The 24,989-nt window shown below is 40.5% G+C and overlaps 1 protein-coding gene across 2 annotated transcripts; it reads right to left on the bottom strand.

Annotated features, from left to right (window-relative positions):
• Window positions 1-1,473: 1,473 nt before the first annotated feature.
• On the bottom strand, window positions 1,474-13,883 carry LOC124131354 (histamine H3 receptor-like). Of its 2 annotated transcripts, XM_046494575.2 has the most exons (4): window positions 13,624-13,883; window positions 11,238-11,293; window positions 8,606-8,645; window positions 1,474-3,029 (listed from the first exon to the last, which is right to left on the bottom strand). In XM_046494575.2, the coding sequence occupies exon 4, from the start codon at window positions 3,005-3,007 to the stop codon at window positions 1,976-1,978; it is 1,032 nt and encodes a 343-aa protein (XP_046350531.1). In that variant the 5' UTR covers window positions 3,008-3,029; window positions 8,606-8,645; window positions 11,238-11,293; window positions 13,624-13,883; the 3' UTR covers window positions 1,474-1,975. The 2 variants fall into 2 exon arrangements, with proteins under 2 accessions (XP_046350531.1, XP_046350530.1); XM_046494574.2 differs by lacking the exon at window positions 11,238-11,293.
• Between the last annotated feature and the right edge of the window lie 11,106 nt (window positions 13,884-24,989).

Raw genomic sequence — 24,989 nt, 5'->3', positions numbered from 1 at the left:
ATATTTTCCACGCTTCTTTTTAATATATTTATGAGTCAGTGAATATAAAGTAAATATGTGATCAATCGTAGAGTAATCTTCTCTAAATCCTGCTTAGCATTCTGACAGTATCTGTGGCGGTCGGGTAGCCTTGTTATTAAAGCGTTCGCTCGTCACGCTGAAGACCCGGGTTCGATTCCCGACATGGCTACAATGTGGGAAGTCCATTTCTGGTGTCCCCCGCAGGGATATTGCTGGAATATTGCTTAAAGCGGCGTAAAACCATACTCACTCACTCTGGCAGTATCTGTTGGGTGGAGACCCAAAAGTTTTAAACTCCTGCATGGACAGGACCCACAGAGATCCACATCGAGTTACTATGGACTATTTACATGAAGGACAATCAAAGGAATACACATCCAGTTACTGCATGTGTGGACTGTTTCTGTGAAGGGCGACCAAAGAGATACACGTCCAGTTACTATGGACTGTTTCTGTTAAATACACATCCAGCTACTATGGACTGTTTCTGTGAAGGACAATCAAAGCGATACACATCCAGCTTCTATGGACTGTTTCTGTGAAGGACAATCAAAGAGATACACATTCAGCTACTGTTGACTGTTTCGGAAGGACAATCAAAAGGATACATATCGAGCTATGGGCTGTTTCTGTGAAGGACAATCGACCCTCTGTGCAAGACCAATTCCACCCCACGAGTCTCTCTCAACAACACAAGCATCCGAATAACGTTCCCCACGGCGTCTCAAGACTCTCTCTCTGCTATCTGCTGTTGAGATACAGTAACGGTTCTCGTCTGAGAAGAAGACTCTTCTCGACTGCTGGTGGCGCCAATGCTGGTGCTGTGTTGCCCACTGAAGACGGTCCCGGCGATGACGTGGTGTGAGAATGGGTCCTCGGTGTGACAGTGGAGGTGTCTGCTCGTCAATCGTCGACGCACGGTGTCCGTACTAATGTGTCGCTGGTGTGCCCCCATGGTCTGTGAGCAGTTTCCGGACAAGGTAATGTTAAATTTAAGAAACCTTGACACAAATACCCAGATATTAAAAATGACAATTTTTCATGCCATGTTACTTTGGGTGACGTTTCTTTTGTGGTTCAGTATATAATGTTTTGTTTGATTATTTGTTTGTTTGTTGTTAACGAAGCAGTCAGCAATATTCCAGCTATATGACGGCGGTCTGGACCAGACGATCCATTGATTGATATCATGAGCATCGATCCACGCAATTGGGATCAATGACATCAATCAAGTCAGCGAGCCTGACAACCCGATCCCGTTAGTCGCCTCTTACGACAAGCATAGTCCCCTTTTATGGCAAGCATGGGTTCTGAAGGCCTATTCTACCCCGGATCTTCACGAATCCATCGATAGATAATGGGGATGACTCATACTGTGTTGCAGTAGAGGGTATCTCCTGTAGGTCTTGTAACTCTTTGAACAGCTCTCGCATCATACATTACAACGCCAACTCAAGGGGTAACTAGTTTATTGTTCGTGACAAAATACGTGCAATATGCAATATTTAAGAGTGTGTATCTCTCTTTATACCAATATGCCCACTTGCAGTTGTCTCCCTTAGATATACACATACAAAGTGACAGTCATGGATATATCCGTTGCAGATATACCTAGCTGTAGGATTACGAGTAATCATATATAACAGATACATTAACTGCATGTTTATCCTCTACGGCCGTTCCCCAAGGTTCGGTAATACGCCTGAATGACGTTACGGTACATAATTAGTTGACTCGAACCATCTTGTAGTTCCTCACCATATGAGGATGAACATGTCACTGGCTCAGACCGTTTCCATAGTTTTTGAAATACGTCACCATGACGTCACGATGCACGTGAAACGCATCCAGATCATATTTACAGAACCTGTAGTACGTCTCCATGTTGGACCTGTCACGGACTGTCGTCTACATGGGTTTATTACTTCATTTCTTTGAAGTCATGATGCGCGGGTCACGGGCTCAGATCGTCTCCATAATTTCTGTAATACGTCACCTCGACGTCATGATGTTGTACGTACTGCCGCCATGGCCTCCATCTTAGATTGGATTTGATAGTTTCCCATATTTCCGGTAGCGCCATCCAGACAATCGGAAGCACTGCAGATTTTATGTCTGCGCATACGCCAAAGATAAAGCCGGATAGGACCATGGTATGGTACGTCCACGAGGATCCCATGTAGTCCGCCATGACGAACCATATTTCCTCCCCACATAACATTAAGACTGTCACCAAGCTGGCACTGGTAATAACAGCAGTGTCACGAGCAGAGTCGGAATATGTCAGCAGACCAAGACTTGCCACGCCTGCTGGCCTTTTCTTGTAAAAGATAGCTAAGATTGCCCCCACCTGGAACAGAATGATAATTCCAGGCAGGAAGAAGCATAAGACAGATAATGTCACTGTCGCCCATTTGACCAGAAGTATTGGACAATATCGCTCACTCCACGAGCTGACGGACCATATCGGGTGTAGGCTGACAAATATTATGGGCATGATCACAATGCAGGCAATTGCCCATGGCAACGCCAACAGTTGCACTGACAACAGAGTTCTGCAGCTTCGAGACAGTCGGGGGCGGGCTATTTGAAGCCTCTCTAATATGAAGTCAAAGTTGACCATGACAATGCACCAGCTTGCTACAAAAATCTGTAAATATATTTCAATGATTTGATAAGCCACATGCATCGTGCAGCCATAGTTCCTTTTGCGGTTTAAAGCAAAGTCCACCTTGAGAGGGATACATATGACTCCGATCATCAGGTCTGACACAGCTATGTTGACGATGAGTTGGTTTCTGAACACACCCCGGAGCCTTCTTGAGGACAGGAGGACGCATATCAGAAGGAGGTTGACGAACACGACCCACACAGCGTCCAGGACACCTACAGCTACAGTTGCCCTGAAGATACGTGTTTGTAGCCGTTGTCGACTCTCCCATTGGTCTCTGTAGTACGCCAACTTGCTGATGTTGCTGGTGTTCATCTTACGGCATCACGTAGCAACTCTGCAACAAAGTGTGAACTTGTTTACATATATACCAATTCTAATAGTAAAAGATATAGAGAGAGATAGATGACAAGGTAGGTGTGTATATGGAGAGGTATATATCAAGGTAAGTATGAGTTATGGAGAGGTATATATCAAGGCAGGTGTTTATATGAAGAGGTATATATTAAGGTAGGTGTGTATTTTGATGGGTAGATATCAAGGTAGGTGTGTGTATGGAGAGGTATTTATCAAGGTAGGTGTGTCTATGGAGAGGTATATATCAAGGTAGTTGTGAGTATGGAGAGGTATATATCAAGGTAGGTGTGTATTTTGATGGGTAGATATCAAGGTAGGTGTGTGTATGGAGAGGTATTTATCAAGGTAGGTGTGTCTTTGGAGAGCTATATATCAAGGTAGGTTTGTCTATGGAGAGGTATATATCAAGGTAGGTGTGTCTTTGGAGAGATATACATCAAGGTAGGTGTGTGTATGGAGAGGTATATATCAAGGTAGGTGTGTATTTGGGGAGGTATATATCAAAGTAGGTGTATATTTCGATGGGTAGGTATCAAGGTAGGTGTGTGTATGGAGAGGTAGATATCAAGGTAGGTGTATGTATGGAGAGGTATATATCAAAGTAGGTGTGTATGGAGAGGTATATATTAAGATAGGTGTGTCTATGGAGAGTTTTATATCAACGTAGGCGTGTCTATGGAGAGGTATATATCAAGATTGATGTGTACCTGAAGATGATGGTTGATGCGAGTACAACTTGGTAATTGTGGGAGTAGCTCGTAAAATCTAAAACTGTGGTGGTCGAGTAGACTAACATCTAGTCTCTGAAATGAACAGTTGTTCAGTTATCTTAATAAAAAATATAATAAAAGGAAGCCCAGTGACTCTCTTCATTTTCAGATACTGCAGTAATCTAGACTTGCCAAACATTATAGACTTGCATGGGCTGTATTTGATATAAATTTGTACCAGGGTCTGTAAGACAGACTAGTGGTCGAGGGAACGTTTGAAATGTTCAACTGATATCAACTATCAGCCGTACATGAGGCTTTGCTTACCGGTGTCGAGAAGTACCTTACGTGGTTCTTCACCTAACGCCATCGAGTACACATTTACCTGCTTATTACGATATAAGTAATAGAGCCTGTCGTAGAGGGAAGCTTTTTGATAAAAGTTGATGAGAACTATGCATAAAAATCATAATATGTAAATAACATTTTGCTGATATTTTAACTAAACCTGTGCATGTGTAAACTAAGACTGTTCATGAGTTAACTATAGCTGGTCATGAATTTACTATATGTGTTCATGAATTAAGTATAGCTCTTCATGAATTAAGTATAGCTCTTCATGAACTAACTATAGCTCTTCATGAGTTAACTATAGCTTTTCATGAGTTAACTATAGCTGTTCATGAGTTCACATGAGTAACATGAGTTAACATGAGTGCTGCTCGGATTGGCAAACTTAAAACAAGGGAGTTATAAAGACGTTTAACTTAAACTTCAGATATATGGATAACCCGACATAGCCAAGTCGATTATTTACTCACGTTAACTAGAAATAAAGTGAAACCATCTTATGTGTTTCATATTTAGAGCTATGTATAAAGATTCAGAGTAACAAAAGACAAGATTGTTTGACAAGAGTGAGGACTTTTAAAGATACAATCGAGCATGCTCTGCGAATATTTCAAAGAGCGTTATACGATTCTTGCTCAGCAAAGTAAAGCTTTCAAAACTTCTTTTGCTAGACACGTGGAGGACAGTGACAAACGTTATGTTTTCAGCTGAACAACTGACTTGTCTGTGCATGTGTTTGTGACGGGTGCCACCGGAGTGGCAGGATACGCCCACCTTTCGGCGAACACCTGGTATCACCACTATTGGATAGTGATTCAGAAACACATACTCATGATATAGTCGGAATGTAGCATTATGGAAATTGGTCGTCGCTTATATTTAACTTAAACCGAGCACATGTTAACTAACTTAGCGCAGATGTGTAACTGTACATGTGTTAACTAGAACTGTGCAAGTATTAACTAAAACTGTACATGTGTTTACTAGAACTGTGCAAGTATTAACTAAAACTGTACATGTGTTTACTAGAACTGTGCATGTGCCACACAAAACTGGTCATATATAAATCGGGTACATAATTGAGGTTATACTTATTATACATAGTGCTGCTGAAATCCGAGCTGTCGATCTTACCTAATAAAAATAAAAACATATTTAGGCGCGTTTATTCACAGGAAGTAAAAATATTCAGACACGCACAAGACACCTTTCGGTACTAACATGGGAGTTTGGCACTAATATAACATGATGACACTAACAAAGGAGGATGACACTAACAGGAAGAGGATAACACTAACATAGGAGGATGACACTAACATAGGAGGATGACACTAACATAGGAGGATGACACTTATATAGGAAGATGACAATAATATAGGATTATGACACTAAAATAGGATGATGACACTAACACAGGAGGCTAACACTAACAAGAGGGGGATAACACTTACAAAGGAGGATGACACTAACATAGGAAGATGACACTTACAGGAGGATGACACCAATATAGGATGATCAAACTAACATAGGATGATGACACTAACAAGAGGATGACACTAACAGGAGGATGACACTAGCACAGAAAGATGACACTAACATGGGGTGACACTAATATAGGAAGATGACAATAATATAGGATGATGACACTAAAATAGGATGATGACACTAACACATGAGGATAACACTAACAAGAGGGGGATAATACTAACATAGGAAGATGACACTAACAGGAGGATGACACTAACATAGGATGATGACACTAGCACAGGAAGATGACACTGACAGGAGGATGACACAAACATAGGAAGATGACACTGACAGGAGGATGACACTAACATAGGAGGATGACACTATCAGGAGGATGACACTAACACAGGAAGAAGACACTATCAGGAGGATGACACTAACACAGGAAGAAGACACTAACAGGAGGATGACACTAACATAGGAGGATTACACTAACAGGAGGATTACACTATCAGGAGGATGACACTAACACAGTCAGGAAGATGCCACTGACAGGAGGATGACACTAACATAGGATGATGACACTAGCACCGGGAGATGACACTGACAGGAGGATGACACTAACATAGGAAGATGACAATAATATAGGATGATGACACTAAAATAGGATGATGACACTAACACAGGAGGCTAACACTAACAAGAGGGGGAAAACACTTACATAGGAAGATGACACTAACCGGAGAATAATACTAACAAGAGGATCACACTAACATAGGAAGATGACACTAACAGAAAGATGACACTAAAAGAGGGTGATGATACTAACAAAGGAGGATGACACTGACATAGGATTTCGACAGTAACAGTGATAATGACATTACCTTTGAATGATGACACTAATATAGGAGGATACTGAACGATCGAGCCTGGGACAGTCGTTACAGTGATCATAATCATGAGCAATGATGCATCGCCATACACCAAGCCTGATCATCACCATCCGATCCATTAAAGTAAGTGATAAGAGGTGTGATAACTCCCCGATTTGGTCATAATGGGGGGGGGGGGGTAGGTCATCGCATCATGCTTACCTAGCGACGCGTCATGTATAGTACATTCCTCTGAATGTCAACGTAAAATGTCTGGGATGACTTAACCAGGCCTTAATCAAGGTGTGTCTTTCAATGGAATTTGAATAAATGCACATGTTCTGAAGTACCTAGGCAAATGAGAAATTTAGACGCCATATGCTATTGCTGATGGTATATTGCTCTAGATGAAGGGTAAATTCACGACTGGAAAATCGGAATCATCTTCTAACTGTTTTGGTCAGAGGTGTTTCCTCTGGCTAGACCTCGCGCTTCCTGTGTGCAAGAGGTTCATGTCACTTGGAATTCAGGTTGGAAAATGATGCAATGTTGTCAAAAACACTTTAAAGGTTGCACTGAACATATTCTGAACAAAATGCAAAAATGCAAAGGATTTGTACTGACAAATTCATCAAATACATATATTACATGTACATGTATGTCGTCATTTCGATTGGGTTGGGTTAGCATTATGCCAAGCAACATCTAAACTCTATCTGCATCATGTCTGCATTTTATGTGTAACGTATCCGTGTCTCTGTTTTGTTTGTTACATGTCGGTGTCTGCATTTTGTATGTAACATATTGGGATGTCTGTATTTTGTATTTAAGATGTCGGTATCTGTATTTTGTCTGTAGCACATTGGGATGTCTGTATTTGTTTGTAACATGTCAGGAAGTCTGTATTTTGTATGTAACATATCGGGATATTTGTATTTTGTATGTAACATGTCGGTGTCTGTATTTTGTATGTAACATGTCGGTATCTATATTTCGTATGTAACATATCCGGATGTCTGTATTCCGTATGTTACATGTCGGTGTCTGTATTTTGTATGTAACATGTCGGTGTCTGTATTTTGTATGTAACATGTCGGTGTCTACATTTCGTATGTAACATATCCGGATGTCTGTATGCCGTATGTGACATGTCGGTGTCTGTATTTTGTATGTAACACGTCGGTGTCTGTATTTTGTATGTTACATATCCGTGTCTGTATTTTGCATGTAACATATCCGTGTCAGTATTTGGCATGTAACATTTCGGGATTTCTATATTTCGTATGTAACATATCCGTGTCTGTATTTTGCATTTAACATTTCGGGATGTCTGTATTTCGTATGTAACATGTAGGTGTCTGTATTTTGCATGTAACATTTCGGGATGTCTGTATTTCGTATGTAACATGTAGGTGTCTGTATTTCTATGTAACACGTCATCAATATTGAAGGTTATTGTAAGCAGCGCGAAGCGCGTGCTGTTCACATGGTTTTTGCGTGGGTTTTTACATTCGAACCCAGTCCATCCAGTGCCTCAAGTTGGTAGATATTCATGGCATAATTCATATGAAATATGTGCACCACTAGTATTTTGTATGTTTCGTGATCGTACATTCTATGTGACATGTTGGTATTTGAATGAAACGTGTTTGTAATAAATGTAAACTATTATTGTAATTTGTTGATATGTTCATATTGTGCATGTGGCGTGTATTTTGTATTGTTATTCATAAGTATATACTGTAATTGTAATTTGTGTAAATCAAAACGACAAAACACTTCCACGGTCATTGAGAATTATCTACTAAAATATTCCGACAATATCATAAAGCATGTTTTTAAGATTCACTTTCAAATAGTGATGATAGCAAAAAGCTGAGCCCTGAGTTTCCTGCCCTCCAGGTAGTAGATAAACTTCCATTGCAATACATACTCCCTAATTACAATTCAGAGAAACACAAGGGTCAATGTACACATATGTCAACAATGGCCCCAATCGTATTACAGCAATTAATCACAAGAGCACTTGACACGTTCACAGGCTTGGTGTTTCTCGTTAAATACATTTAAAGTCAATCAAGATCAACTGTGTGAAGCAATCTCGAGTCAAACAAACTTTGGTGTTGGATTTTTCAAATTTAAATATTTTTTCTTACCTCATGTGACGCCCTGGAATTGCATTACGTCGTCCATTTCCTGGAGGGAAAACAACACAAAAATAGCATGTTCTTGTGACTGATATATACTTCACCCTCGCCCTCCTCCCTTGCTACCAGAGGCTAATATATACAGTGTGAGCGTTGACCCCGCTCACTTCCTCACACATGTTTTTAGCAAACAAACACACTTTCCCTGGCTTCCGTTACCATTTCCTTACTGCAAAGCACAATGTGAGGGCAGAATGGGGCAATTAGGCCGCATATTTCTGGCATGAATGTCACGATAGCTTTCACTGGTTTGAAATCCAAGATATGAACTACCTATTTTTATCTGCATATTAACGGTTGATGATTTGAATAAGTACATTCCATTTGGAAAAAAACATATTTAACTAATTTGATTGAGACTGTGTAATGAAACGGTGAGCCTGACAAGACCGTATAGTAAAACAGTAAAGCTAAATAGACTCTGTAGTAAAACAGTGAATCTGACTAAACCGTTTAGTAAAACAGTGAACCTCACTAAGCCGTGTAGTAAAACAGTGAACCTGACTAAACCGTGTAGTAAAACAGTGAATCTGACTGAACCGTGTAGTAAAACATTGAACCTGACTAAACCGTGTAGTAAAATAGTGAAACTGACTAAACCGTGTAGTAAAACAGTGAAACTGACTAAACCGTGTAGTAAAATAGTGAACCTGACTAAACCGTGTAGTAAAACAGTGAAACTGACTAAACCGTGTAGTAAAACACCGAACATGAAACGACCGTGTAGTAAAACAGTGAAACTGACCAAACCGTGTAGTAAAACATTGAACCTGACTAAACCGTGTAGTAAAACAGTGAAACTGACTAAACCGTGTAGTAAAATAGTGAACCTGACTAAACAGTGTAGTAAAACATTGAACCTGACTAAACCGTGTAGTAAAACAGTGAAACTGACTAAACCGTGTAGTAAAACAGTGAACCTGACTAAACCGTGAAGTAAAACATTGAACCTGACTAAGCCGTGTAGTAAAACAGTGAACCTGACTAAACCGTGTAGTAAAACAGTGAAACTGACTAAACCGTGTAGTAAAACACCGAACATGAAACGACCGTGTAGTAAAACAGTGAAACTGACTAAACCGTGTAGTAAAACATTGAACCTGACTAAACCGTGTAGTAAAACAGTGAAACTGACTAAACCGTGTAGTAAAATAGTGAACCTGACTAAACAGTGTAGTAAAACATTGAACCTGACTAAACCGTGTAGTAAAACAGTGAAACTGACTAAACCGTGTAGTAAAACAGTGAAACTGACTAAACCGTGAAGTAAAACATTGAACCTGACTAAGCCGTGTAGTAAAACAGTGAACCTGACTAAACCGTGTAGTAAAACATTGAACCTGACTAAGCCGTGTAGTAAAATAGTGAAACTGACAAAACAGTGTAGTAAAACATTGAACCTGACTAAACCGTGTAGTAAAACAGTGAAACTGACTAAACCGTGTAGTAAAACAGTAAAGCTGACTAAACCGTGTAGTAAAACATTGAACCTGACTAAACCGTGTAGTAAAACAGTGAAACTGACTAAACCGTGTAGTAAAACACCGAACATGAAACGACCGTGTAGTAAAACAGTGAAACTGACTAAACCGTGTAGTAAAACATTGAACCTGACTAAACCGTGTAGTAAAACAGTGAACCTGACTAAACCGTGTAGTAAAACATTGAACCTGACTAAGCCGTGTAGTAAAACAGTGAAACTGACAAAACCGTGTAGTAAAATAGTGAACCTGACTAAACCGTGTAGTAAAACAGTGAACCTGACTAAACCGTGTAGTAAAACAGTGAAACTGACTAAACCGTGTAGTAAAACAGTGAACCTCACTAAGTCGTGTAGTAAAACAGTGAACCTGACTAAACCGTGTAGTAAAACAGTGAAACTGACTAAACCGTGTAGTAAAACAGTGAACCTGACTAAACCGTGTAGTAAAACATTGAACCTGACTAAACCGTGTAGTAAAACAGTGAACATGAAACGACCGTGTAGTAAAACACCGAACATGACCGGACAGTATAGTAAAACAGTGATTGTGACTAGCTACTGACAGTAAAACAATGAACCTGACTAAACCGTGAAGGAAAAAGTTGAACCTTAATGTTTCTAGAATATGAAGCAAAATATCGAACCTGCCTAAGAGGTGTTGAAAAACAGTGAACCTGTCTGAAATGTGTTGAAAAAGAGTGAACCTGACTAGAATATGTTGAAACACACGAACCAGTCTAAACTGTGGCATCCAACACTGAACCTGTGCTGTCCGCTATATGGCGAGTTATTGTCGATGTGACGTTACAGTTTAACTCACCTACCCCTTGAATGTGTTGACACAATAACGACATGTTGAAATAACCTTTTAAGTACTTCTCTAACCATTGTCGGCGGGCGTGTACAGTTATGGGTTTCAAATGCAGAGCAATAGTTACAACATTTGGCAATACATAGTGGGCAGAAAAGACGATATGAAGCCACGAAGACTTCGTGATAGAATGGGGTACGTTGCGCGAAGCCCGTAATGGTGCCCCCAGCCGGGGTATTGCTGGAATATTGCTTAAAGCGGCGAAGAAAACATTCACACTCACTCACCAGTAAGATCGTTCTAGATTCAATCTTGCGAGGTCAAATCTTCAGGTGACAGAGCTCTACATTAAAAAGAAAGTTTGTTTATCTACTCTAATATGTCATGGGGTTTTGTTCAGAGAATTCATTTAAATCTCACTTGTCTAGTGTTAAATAACGTTCATGGACAAAATCTCGAACTACATTCACGTGGCATGTGGAGACTATGATAAAGATGGACCAGCTTCCAAGTAATGTCAATAAAAGTGTCTGGATACTGACGAGTGAGTGGGTATAGTTTTACGCTGCTTTTAGCAATATACCAGCAATATCACGACGGGGAACACTGGAAAATGGGCTTCACACATCGTACCCATGTAGGGAATCGAACCCAAATTTTCGGTGTGACGAGCCAAAGCTTAAACAACTAGGCTACCCAAACCGCCTGTCATATATTTTGTATTGAATGTAGTTCATATCATTAATGCACTTATTTATGTACTTGTGTCATTGGAAACCCGTACAGTACCCTCCTGTGCTAATCCAGTTGAGGATGTTGGGGAGGTTGATTTTGAAGAGCCTTATCAACATAACGTTCAGTTGATTTCATAAACTTTACATTAACATGATGTAATAACGAGGATTTACTTATATTTTTAATAAACCAACTCTATCTTAACTAAATTGCAGTTAAAATAACCTGTATACGAGGAAACGTTTCACTATATATACATGTGAGTGAGTGAGTGAGTATGGTTTTACGCCGCTTTTAGCAATATTCCAGCAATATCACGGCGGGGGACACCAGAAATGGGCTTCACACATTGTACCCATGTCGGGAATCGAACCCGGGTCTTCGGCGTGACGAGCGAACGCTTTAACCACTAGGCTACCCGACCGCCCCTATATATACATGTAGAATAAACCACCAAATAAGTGGTTTCAATAGTGAAGAATTTTATTGTATCCTGTTTAAAGACGAATCTTTTCATTAAATGCGATATGTGCTGTGAATATGATTTTTTTACCTCGCTGAACATTTTTATTTAAATGTGCCTCCTGATATACAACTATGTAAATAACTTAGTACGCTGGGTTACACTGCTTTAATGCTTATTGCACGCGGTCATCATTTAATATCTCTCATTACAAGAAATGTGATAAATAGATGACATACCACGTGCGCTGATATATGGGTTGGTATGCCACGGTTAGGGAACTACCACTGCATAGATCATAGTTAATACATGCCACTCTGATTGTGACAAGGACTTTGATACTTAAATATACTGTACTACCAGCATACGCATCATTATCATAGTTGATACATACCACTTTATTGTGATAAGGACTTTGATACTTAAATATACTGTACTACCAGCATACGCATCATAATCATAGTTGATACATACCACTTTATTGTGATAAGGTCTTTGATACTTAAATATACTGTACTACCAGCATACGCATCATTATCATAGTTGATACATACCACTTTATTGTGATAAGGACTTTGATACTTAAATATACTGTACTACCAGCATACGCATCATTATCATAGTTGATACATATCACTTTATTGTGATAAGGTTTTTGATACTAAACTATACTATCCGACTTATATAAACATAATTACTACAGTTGACACTAACCACTTTAATTGTGATAAGGATTAGGATACTTAAATATACTATTCCTCTTGTATATACATAAGTATCATGGTCGATACATACCACTACAATTGTAATACGGCCTTTGATACTAAAATATATTATACTACTTGTATATACATAATTATCATAGTTGATATATACTATTCTTATTGTCATACGGCACAGGATACTAAAGAATACTGTACCAGTTGCATATACATAATTATCATAGTTGATACATATACCACTACAATTGTGATAAGACCTAGGATACTGAAATATACCATAACATTATCATCCTTGTTGATACATAGCACAAAGCCTATGGTAATGACATCAACACAACTAATTCATATACACATGGACCTATCATAAATCATCAATTTGGCGTGTCAGAGATTCTTAGTACTATAGTTGTCAAACGTTGAAATGTTTGAAATGTCTAGTCAAGAAAATAGCATACACTATACATATATATACTAGAGTTATGTGTCTAATTCAGTTTGTTGACCTCGATAATGTTCTACAAATAGCATCATTTACAAGTATTTTCAGAGAGCACCAATGTCACATTTTATGTTCAGAGTTGATGAACTTGCATTTCTTTAATCAACACATAACCTGTTATACGAAGGATGAATCTACACATACAGATCGGATGTTATAAAACCATATCTTGCAGCTTCGGTGTGGAAATTCCGTATACACTGAAAATGATCATTGTTTACAAATACCATACTGCAATTGGTAAACATTCTTACCTCACCTCTGCCCCGACCATAGCAATGTGACAACGTCTAAAGCGGAAACCTCGACAGTGTGTCCCAATTTTACGTCCAATTACCAGGTTTAAACGACTCTGCTGGTAACGAAAGGTCACGGCTGTGTGGAATTGCCGGAGTGTGAGGAAGAACGTCCACGTCCGATGCTGAGTTGATATCAGAATTACAATGAAATGTGTTAAAAGCGATAACCAGGTTTGCTCACATTTCCCTTGTGAGCCTGTCAGGATTCATCCCTATCGTAAGCACTGGTCATAGGTACTGATGGTTACAGTGAGCCACGTGACGGATTGCAAGCCATCTTGTCCCTTCTCTTGTAAATTGATATTCCTTTCATATAGCTGGCGTAGTTACTCAAGTACTCAACCATTCATGTGCGAGGCATAGGGATTGTTTCTGTGAGCTTATTATTATGTTCTGGGGGCACGGGTGGCCCTGTCGTCTAAGGCGCTGCAATTAGCTGTGCATAGTTGAGTCCCTTGGGGACGCCAGAAACCTATGATCGTGGGTTCGAATCCATGTCCGACCTGATGTTTCTAGGTTTCTCAGCACCATACTCATGCCCGTGGATTTCCCCAAAGTGGTAAACGTCTGAGATCGGCATGCCTTCGGGACTTTCCTCCCACATTAAACTGACACGCCGTGATATAACTGGAATACTGTTCAAAGTGGCGTTAAACCCAACATTCTCACTCACTATTCACTGAGAGGTAAATCAGATTGTCTGTAATCAAACACTACTCATTTAATCTGCCTCACACCTCTCACTCGTCACACTGAGAACCTTCGATTCTATGCCTGACGTGGGTACATCTGTGTCGCCCTTTACCCGAAGAGTTAGTTGTGTTTATGGCCGCTTCATGGGTAAGAAAGGAAAGTGTGAATTTACAACAACAAAACATATCCATGTCCTGCTAAACGCAATACAGCACCCTCCGTTTAGTTCATCGTTACATACGTGGTTTAGCGGTTTTATGTTGTATTGAGTCGTTATATCATTTAAGAATTGACGTTCACTGTATTGTATGGACTCTCAAGCGGAAATCAATTCCTATGTTATGTCACTATCTGGTGTTTTGTAGGATTTATTTTGCCAAACTTCCATTGTGTACACTACTGTATGTGTATTTTAATGTTAAACAAGGGTTGTAACTGTATTCCTTTGTTTCTGGTCAGGTTCAGTAGAAGCTCATGGCCTTGTATTTGAACAATGATTACTTGTCAGGAATGTAGTACGTTTTAATGTAAGCAGAGGTGAGGAATTATTTTTAGATGCTATGGTGATGTGTTAACTTCAGAAACAGGGAAGTCTGATGTTGAACATTGGAGAATAGTTTGCAAGTCAGGAACAGTGACAGTGCGTTGTTATAAATTGACACGACGACGCCAAACTGGTCGATACAATTACGCGTCGGGAGGGATTTCCAAAGTATTGGCACTGGACGTCCAGTCATCATTGCGACATTAAATAATATTAAAGATACGTCGAATAGGTACTGAAATAATTTGACAGATAATCACAGAATGCCGTAGACATAATCAGGTTTAACAACAGTTCTTTTAATATCCAATTACATACAAAACTCCTGCCCCTCAGTATATTATATTATTTGTATCAATTGAGTGTATCATAGAAATGTGCTGAAAAATCCTGTCTTAACTCCCTATATAGCCTTTCATATCCCTAGTAGTGACTGATTATGAACGTTGAACGAATGTGAGGATACGGTGACGTCAGCCCTATATTTCTTGTGTACGCTCTGACATCTGACGATTAATGGTAGCCACTGTTACTTCTTGCCCGTCAATGCTCGACAACTATGGTTCCTCTCTTTCCATCGATTAATGGTAGCCACGGTTTCTCTTCGTCCGTCAATGCTCGACAAGTATGGTTCCTCTCTTTCCATCGATTTATGGTAGCCACTGTTACTTCTTGCCCGTCAATGCTCGACAAGTATGGTTCCTCTCTTTCCATCGATTTATGGTAGCCACGGTTTCTCTTCGTCCGTGTATGCTCGACAAGTATGGTTCATCTCTTTCAATCGATTCATGATAGCCACTTTTACCCTTCGTCCGTCAATGATCGACAACTATGGTTCCTCACTTTCGATCGATTTATGGTAGCCACTGTTACTTCTTGCCCGTCAATGCTCGACAAATATGGTTCCTCTCTTTCCATCGATTTATGATAGCCACTGTTACTCTTCGTCCATCAATGCTCCACAAGTATGGTTCCTCTCTTTCCATCGATTTATTATAGCCACGGTTTCTCTTCGTCGTCAATGCTCGACAAGTATGGTTCCTCTCTTTCCATCGATTTATGATAGCCACTGTTACTCTTCGTCCGTCAATGCTCTACAACTATGGTTCCTCTCTTTCCATCGATTAATGGTATCCACTGTTACTTCTTTCTCGTCAATGCTCGACAAGTATGGTTCCTCTCTTTCCATCGATTTATGATAGCCACTGTTACTGTTCGTCCATCAATGCTCGACAAGTATGGTTCCTCTCTTCCCATCAATTAATGGTAGCCACTGTTACTTCTTGCCCGTCAATGCTCGACAAGTATGGTTCCTCTCTTCCCATCAATTAATGGTAGCAACGGTTTCTCTTCGTCCATCAATGCTCGACAAGTATGGTTCCTCTCTTCCCATCAATTAATGGTAGCCACTGTTACTTCTTGCCCGTCAATGCTCGACAAGTATGGTTCCTCTCTTCCCATCAATTAATGGTAGCAACGGTTTCTCTTCGTCCGTCAATGCTCGACAAGTATGGTTCCTCTCTTCCCATCAATTAATGGTAGCAACGGTTTCTCTTCGTCCGTCAATGCTCGACAAGTATGGTTCCTCTCTTCCCATCAATTAATGGTAGCAACGGTTTCTCTTCGTCCGTCAATGCTCGACAAGTATGGTTCCTCTCTTTCCATCGATTTATGGTAGCCACGGTTTCTCTTCGTCCGTGTATGCTCGACAAGTATGGTTCCTCTCTTTCAATCGATTTATGACAACCACTGTTACTCTTCGTCCGTCAATGCTCGACAACTATGGTTCTTCTCTTTCAATCAATTAATGTTTGCCACGGTTTCTCTTCGTCCGTCAATGCTCGACAACCATGATTCCTCTCTTTCGAGCGATTCATGATAGCCACTGTTACTTCTTGCCCGTCAATGCTCGACAAGTATGGTTCCTTTACTTCTATCAATTAATAGTAGCCACTGTTACTCTTCGTCCGTCAATGCTCGACAAGTATGGTTCTTCTCTTTCCATCGATTAATGGTAGCCACGGTTTCTCTTCGTCCGTCAATGCTCGACAACTGTGATTCCTCTCTTTCGAGCGATTCATGATAGCCACTGTTACTTCTTGCCCGTCAATGTTCGACAAGTATGGTTCCTCTCTTTCCATCGATTCATGATAGCCACGGTTTCTCTTCGTCCACCAATGCTCCACAAGTATGGTTCCTCTCTTTCCATCTATTTATGGTAGCTACTTTTAGTTCGTGCCAGTCAATGCCCGACAACTATGATTCCTCTCTTTCGAGCGATTCATGATAGCCACTGTTACTTCTTGCCCGTCAATGTTCGACAAGTATGGTTCCTCTCTTTCCATCGATTCATGATAGCCACGGTTTCTCTTCGTCCACCAATGCTCCACAAGTATGGTTCCTCTCTTTCCATCTATTTATGGTAGCTACTTTTAGTTCGTGCCAGTCAATGCCCGACAACTATGATTCCTCTCTTTCGAGCGATTCATGATAGCCACTGTTACTTCTTGCCCGTCAATGCTCGACAACTATGGTTCCTCTCTTTCCATCGATTCATGATAGCCACTGTTTCTCTTCGACCACCAATGCTCGACAAGTATGGTTCCTCTCTTTCCATCTATTTATGGTAGCCACTGTTACTTCTTGCCCGTCAATGCTCGACAAGTATGGTTCCTCTATTTCCATCGATTCATGATAGCCACGGTTTCTCTTCGTCCGTCAATGATCGACAAGTATGGTTCCTTTTTTTCCATCAATTAATAGTAGCCAAGGTTTCTCTTCGTCCATCAATGCTCGACAACTATAATTCCTCTCTTTCGAGCGATTCATGATAGCCACTGTTACTTCTTGCCCGTCAATGCTCGACAACTATGGTTCCTCTCTTTCCATCTATTTATGGTAGCCACTGTTACTTCTTGCCCGTCAATGCTCGACAAGTATGGTTCCTCTATTTCCATCGATTCATGATAGCCACTGTTTCTCTTCGTCCGTCAATGATCGACAAGTATGGTTCCTTTTTTTCCATCAATTAATAGTAGCCAAGGTTTCTCTTCGTCCGTCAATGCTCGACAACTATGATTCCTCTCTTTCGAGCGATTCATGATAGCCACAGTTACTTCTTGGCCGTCAATGCTCGACAACTATGATTCCTCTCTTTCCATCGATTAATGGTAGCCACTGTTACTTCTTGCCCGTCAATGCTCGACAACTATGGTTCCTCTCTTTCCATCGATGCATGATAGCCACTGTTACTCTTCGTCCATCAATGCTCGACAACTATGGTTCCTCTCTTTCGAGCGATTCATGATAGCCACTGTTACTTCTTGCCCGTCAATGCTCGACAACTATGGTTCCTCTCTTTCCATCGATGCATGATAGCCACTGTTACTCTTCGTCCGTCAATGCTCGACAACTATGGTTCCTCTCTTTCCATCGATTAATGGTAGCCACTGTTACTTCTTGCCCGTCAATGCTCGACAAGTATGGTTCCTCTATTTCCATCGATTCATGATAGCCACTGTTTCTCTTCGTCCACCAATGCTCCACAAGTATGGTACCTCTCTTTCAATCGATTTATGGTAGCCACTGTTACTTCTTGCCCGTCAATGCTCGACAACTGTGATTCCTCTCTTTCGAGCGATTCATGATAGCCACTGTTACTTCTTGCCCGTCAATGCTCGACAAGTATGGTTCCTCTCTTTCCATCGATGCATGATAGCCACGGTATCTCTTCGTCCACCAATGCTCCACAAGTATGGTTCCTCTCTTTCCATCTATTTATGGTAGCCACGGTTTCTCTTCGTCGTCAATGCTCGACAAGTATGGTTCCTCTCTTTCCATCGATTTATGATAGCCACTGTTACTCTTCGTCCGTCAATGCTCGAAAAGTATGGTTCCTCTATTTCCATCGATTCATGATAGCCACGGTTTCTCTTCGTCCGTCAATGCTCGACAAGTATGGTTCCTTACTTCCCATCAATTAATAGTAGCCACGGTTTCTCTTCGTCCGTCAATGCTCGACAAGTATGGTTCCTCTCTTTCCATCGATTTATGGTAGCCACTGTTACTCTTCGTCCGTCAATGCTCGACAAGTATGATTGCTTTCTTTCCAGCGATTTATGATAGCCACTGTTACTTCTTGCCCGTCAATGCATGACAAGTATGGTAGCCACTGGTACTTCTTGCCCGTCAATGCTCGACAAGTATGGTTCCGCTCTTTCCATCGATGCATGATAGCCACGGTTTCTCTTCGTCCGTCAATGATCGACAAGTATGGTTCCTTTATTTCCATCAATTAATAGTAGCCACGGTTTCTGTTCGTCCGTCAATGCTCGACAAGTATGGTTCCTCTCTTTCCATCGATTTATGGTAATCACTGTTACTCTTCGTCCGTCAATGCTCGACAAGTATGATTGCTTTCTTTCCAGCGATTTATGATAGCCACTGTTACTTCTTGCCCGTCAGTGCATGACAAGTATGGTAGCCACTGTTACTCACCGTCCGTCAATGCTCGACAACTATGATTCCTTTCTTCCATCGATGCATTTTAACCATACCGCGTCTCTTTTCATTAATATCTTGTTACTGTGTATCAGTCTTTATGTATTGGTACTATGGCTCTATCTCATAATTTTCGGATACTTCAATCGGTGCCCCAATTTGTCCATCAATCCACGTTAGCCACGGTGTTCTTTTATCCATCCTGCCCATAATATCTTATTCCGCCTCCCGTCGTGTCTCCAATGTAATTCTTGCGACATTTTGCCACAGCTCCTGCAGAGCGGAGCTTTCTCGAATCACAATCGATCTCTCAGATGCAATCAGCTGATCATAAAAAGTAACAAGAACCCACGAAAAATTGCATTTGGGCCGTCCAAGCAGAATATTCATGGCGGCGGTGACAGTCACGCTTCTTTGATGAAGTAGCGTTGCCTGATCTCCTTAGTAATGGTTAATAGCATAATGTCAATACATCAAGCTGAGATTATTCGTTGTCCTTTTCAAAAGACGTACTATCTCGTTCGGAAAGAATTCGTGTATTCGTTATCCGCAGTTAATGTCATTTGATTCAGTGAAAATCCTGTAATCACAGGACACTGCGTTTTGTTTAACGGTCAACACACATTTGTTGATGGCCAATCGGTGACACACTTCTATATGCCTTACTCCCGTAATTACAGTTAAGACAACTACTTGCAGGGCAATTCAACAGCCTGTGGTGATATTGTTTGTGCTATGTGAACACAGGGAAGCTTGATACAATCAATGATCGCTGGAATGTAGAATGTAGTTTATAGCACAAAGTTAATAATGCCAATAAAATTAGGTCAAAGCTCTGCAGTATGTCTGAGCCCAAACTTCTCCCTGAGTCAATACGGCAACAACGTTGTCGGCGTCGTAGACAATGTAGACGTTATAGACAGTGTAAACGTTGTAGACAGTGAATGTGTTGTAGACGTTGTAGACAGTGTAGACGTCGAAGACGCTGTAGACGATGTTTACGTTTCAGAATTCGCGCCAATTGGTTCTCTACACTTCACCGAGAAGTGTTAATCACAAAAACGCGTATCAACATACCAAGGATTATGCTCATGTCGTTAGAGTATATGCATTGCAGTCATACCTTCAACAATTAACACACATAAACAATATATTTTATCTAATTCAATCAAAGTGCATGTTATTCTCCTATATGTGAACTAACCATGTCTACAGTCACCTCCCTGCAACTAACCCATGGAGGAACACTTATATTTAATTCTATCAAAACGAGTGAAACAAATTATGAAATGAATGACAGTCGTGGTACAATCACATTCCCACAATGAGCCCCAAATCTGTCAGATGTACTGTCAGACCCTATTGTGACACGTGTGGAATGTGTGAAATTAAACAGAACACTCTCTCGTCGCTTCTGAAAACAGCGCACTGAAGTCAACACCAGTCAACACACGGGCACCAGCGGCCTAATGGCGCCGTTATTCGATGTGCGGCCTCCAATAGTGGGTTCGAATCCCAGAATGCGATCTTTGGTTTGTCAGGATCAAACCCGTGTTGTGAAGTTTAGTAAAATGATACACGTCCTGGACATTCTCTCCCACAGAGGGACCCGTAGTGATGTAAATGACACATTGTTAAAACAGCATTCAGCAGAAGTCCCTCACACATTGAAATGACCAGCATACGGTGGGGCTTCTGGTTTTGACATAATTCACGAAACACGAAAGTGCTATTATAGAAATACAGATTAGTGAATGTTGGAGTCAGGGGTAACCAAGGACATCCTATAAAATATAAACGAAAACACTATATATTAGTTTCTCAGAAGATTTGCGGATGTCACCATGACTACAAGGACTGGAGATTTCCCACACATCGCCCGACCTAGCGGTCGCTGGATAACAAAAAAAAATCACATCAAAAGTTGGGTGACTGTAGTGCCAGGCTGGCACTAACAAGCGACAGAAATCAGATCCGCAACAATTAGAGAAACTATGTCAGTTCACAACCCACAGTTCATGTAAAGCACTGCTTCCTTTGTGGTGTTGCAGACCGCGGTACATTGTGTACGTGGCCTATATAATTGCAATACAGCGTCATGCACTTCGTTTCGTTAGTTTCTGTTGAAGACAAAATACTTTTTAGCTCGCAAATTGATGCATTTGTTTTACAAACCAGGACAGTTTATAGATTTATAAACTTAAAGTCCAAAAGAATTTTACCACTTTAATAATGAAATTGCAAAAAGTTAAAAACACAAGTTCAAACTAAATAAATGTTCCATGCAGAAATTGATATACGTCCATGGCACGTTTTTTGTGACGAAAATGCGAAAAAGGGATAAAAGTGCCGCCTTGGCGGCCGATATATGAGCATGTCAGACACTCACGCTGATAAAAAAACATCACCACGGAAATGCCACGACTGACACCCGAACAACGCGAGCTAGCTCTGGGTATGATACAGATGGGAGCCACCCATGCCCACATTGCTAGAACATTTGGTTTCTCCTGTGTTGCTGTAACTAACCTCATGCAACGTTACAGACAGGCCGGGCAGATATCAGACAGGACAAGCACAGGCAGACCCAGGGTTACTAAGCCCAATGAAGACCGGTACTTGCGTACTTAGTATCTCCGGAATCGATTCCTGATAGTGACGTCATCAGTGACGAATACCTTAGGGCATACGGCTACTAGACAGACAGTGACCAGGCGAATTAGGAATCACATACCTTACAGACTTTACGTTGGCAACGACGTGACTGGCAGAGGGTCGTCTTCACTGATGAAAGCCAGCTCTGTTCAGAGCTGATGGAAGACAGCAAGTGTGTACCGCCGAAGGGAAGAACGAACGGCGGCATGTTGAGTTCAGGGGTCGTGCCGTGTGGTGGAGGGCGTGTTATAGTGTGGGCAGGAGAGACATACTGGTCATCGTTAACGGCAATTTGACAGCTCAGCGTTACATGGATGACATTCTTTGTCCGACTACGTTTCTACAACAGCTGCGACGTGGTGTCCTTTATCAACATGACAACGTCAGACCCCATACAGTCCGAATCGTACAGAACTTCCTTGCAGCCAACAACGTCAACGAATCGCCGTGTCCTTCACATGTCCCAATAGAACACCTCTGGGATGTCATGGATCGTCGTGTTCGACAGCGAACACATCTCAAGCAAATCGACAAAACCTTATCCAGGCCCTCAAGAAGAATGGCGACGTATCTCACATGACATCATTAGACGACTGACTTTTTTCTGTGCGTCTATCTTTTATGGTTTTCAAACTAGAGTGATTTAAAACTATGGTAAAGATTCTTTTGGTCGTAAGTTTAATTAAAGGGGGGCTATGTTCACTGGTGTGGTCACCAGTCCAGGCTGGGTCAAGACATTGTAAATAGTGCCACATGTGAAACTGAGGCATTGCCCCTGTGTACCTAACACAATCCTCAACAGGTTGATTGATAGTTACAATATAGTAGGGACGGGGGCTAGCTTAGTGGTTAAAGCCTTCGGTCGTCACGCCGTGGAATTGATGGAATATTTCTAAAGGCATGCCTGCTCCTCATTCACTCACTCTGTAGGACGGAGACGACCTGGTTTTGGTCCCAGTGCAATCCCCCTTGAAAAAGAGCAAGTGAGATCCTGAGTGATCGAGTTGGGTTTAACGCTGCTTTGAACGGTATTTCAGTTATGTCATGGCATGTCAGATTAATGCCAATCAAATAGACTTTTATCACTTTTGTGGGAACTCACGAGTATGGCTATGGTGCTGATAAACCTAGAAAGATAACTAAGGCGAACCTTGATTTGAACCCACGATCACAGGTTTCTGGGACGAAATTTGACGCTTTAGACGACTGGGACACCCTTGCTGCTAGCTTCAGAGTGAGAAAATGATAATGGCGTAATAATGTCATAATTATAGTCAATCAAAAGACACTCAGATTCGACTTGTTCATCGTCATTTGGAGTCGATGCTAAAATAGTGTGATCTTGTTGATTCGCTTCATCCTTTTGTGATGGAAAACTAAAAATCGTTGAATGTTAAAATGCATTTTATGTTGGAGGAAGGTAAAAAGTTTAAATTGCGCATGCACTGCGGTGTAATTGTCAGATACCAAATCATCTTGTCCGATTCCAGTATAATTTGACTCGTGATACAAGAAACGTGATGCCTTTGTAGTGCAAAATTGAATTTATTATCCTTTTTATTCCGTGGATGTGTTATTTCCCCGACAAGGAGACTCAGAAAAGACGTAATCGCGCCATAAAGAGATTCTAAATTGCCTTTCAATTGATAAAAACGTCAAATGCATATTCAGCTGAAATTTAGTTTTTCTTCTTTGGTTCACATATAATTACTTTAAATTGAAAACTTAACTTTTAAAACTATTGTCATCCAACAATTAACGCGACGAATGTACACACGGTGTATCGGCATGCAAGGGATGAAATAATAAGAAAATAATAGGCTTCGACCTATATTTATGATTATTATATAAAAATTATAAATAATTTGGTTCTGAAGTATCTGTAGTGCTGAAATATAAAAACAGAAACAGAAATAGTCAATTAGTTGTAGATTAACCTTTTCAATTACACTATATTATCAGTTCATCAATATGTGATCCCATAATATTATTTTAATGTTCTCGTAATAAAGATATCCTTTCTCATAAATTAAGTGAACTAGTGTGTGAGTTAGAAGATCAACATTTGGCGTTTTTTAGACTTTTCAGAAAACAAATACAAAGGTTTTCAACTAAGGCGAGGATACCAATTTATCAAAGGCTCAAAGATTTGTTCACGCCAAGATATAAGGTTCAACTTAATTGTGCAGTTGACCTTTAGCGCATGAGGGTTCATCTAAATACAATTTCACCAAGGTGTATAAGAAGGAAAAACAATCTGTCTAGATGTTCTCGGTACTGTACGTTCCACTATTGATGTCAAATGACATTTATAGAAATTAAACCAATTAAACAATCTGTCTAGATGTTCTCGGTACTGTACGTTCCACTATTGATGTCAAATGACATTTATAGAAATTAAACCAATTAAACAATCTGTCTAGATGTTCTCGGTACTGTACGTTCCACTACTGATGTCAAATGACATTTATAGAAATTAAACCATGTTTAAACTCATGGAATTGAGAAATATTGAAATAAGAAACATATGCGTAGTTAATTTTGAAGTCACTAAGAGGGCTGTGTCAATATAAAACATGTATTATCCAATCAAATTGGAATGTTTAACGTCCTTCCTTTCGGCCATCACATTTAATTTTCAGAGTAGAAATAATACAGTGTACATTTCAAAAACCAACATTATGTCGAACAAAGTGGTATGTGTTGTGCTTATATATGGTTTTCAAACACCAAAAAGAGAAAATATATTGATATTTGAGAGAAGTCTTCCTTCTGAGGTAAATATTCAGCAAGATATCGAGTTCTTTCTGAGCTATCCCATGCATTTTTGTCCAGTTGTGTCCAAAGTGTTGCCTTTCACTACCGGGTCTTTCGGAATTTGAAACATTTCCGTTTTTCCTTTTTTTCTGAATAGTAAATATAATTAGAA

This window comes from Haliotis rufescens, unplaced genomic scaffold, assembly GCF_023055435.1.
Source record: "Haliotis rufescens isolate VD_foot unplaced genomic scaffold, xgHalRufe1.0.p SCAF_1, whole genome shotgun sequence".
Taxonomy (NCBI): Eukaryota; Metazoa; Mollusca; class Gastropoda; order Lepetellida; family Haliotidae; genus Haliotis; species Haliotis rufescens.
The sequence above is the reverse complement of the archived record's forward strand: the minus strand, read 5'-3'. Positions and strand labels throughout refer to the sequence as shown.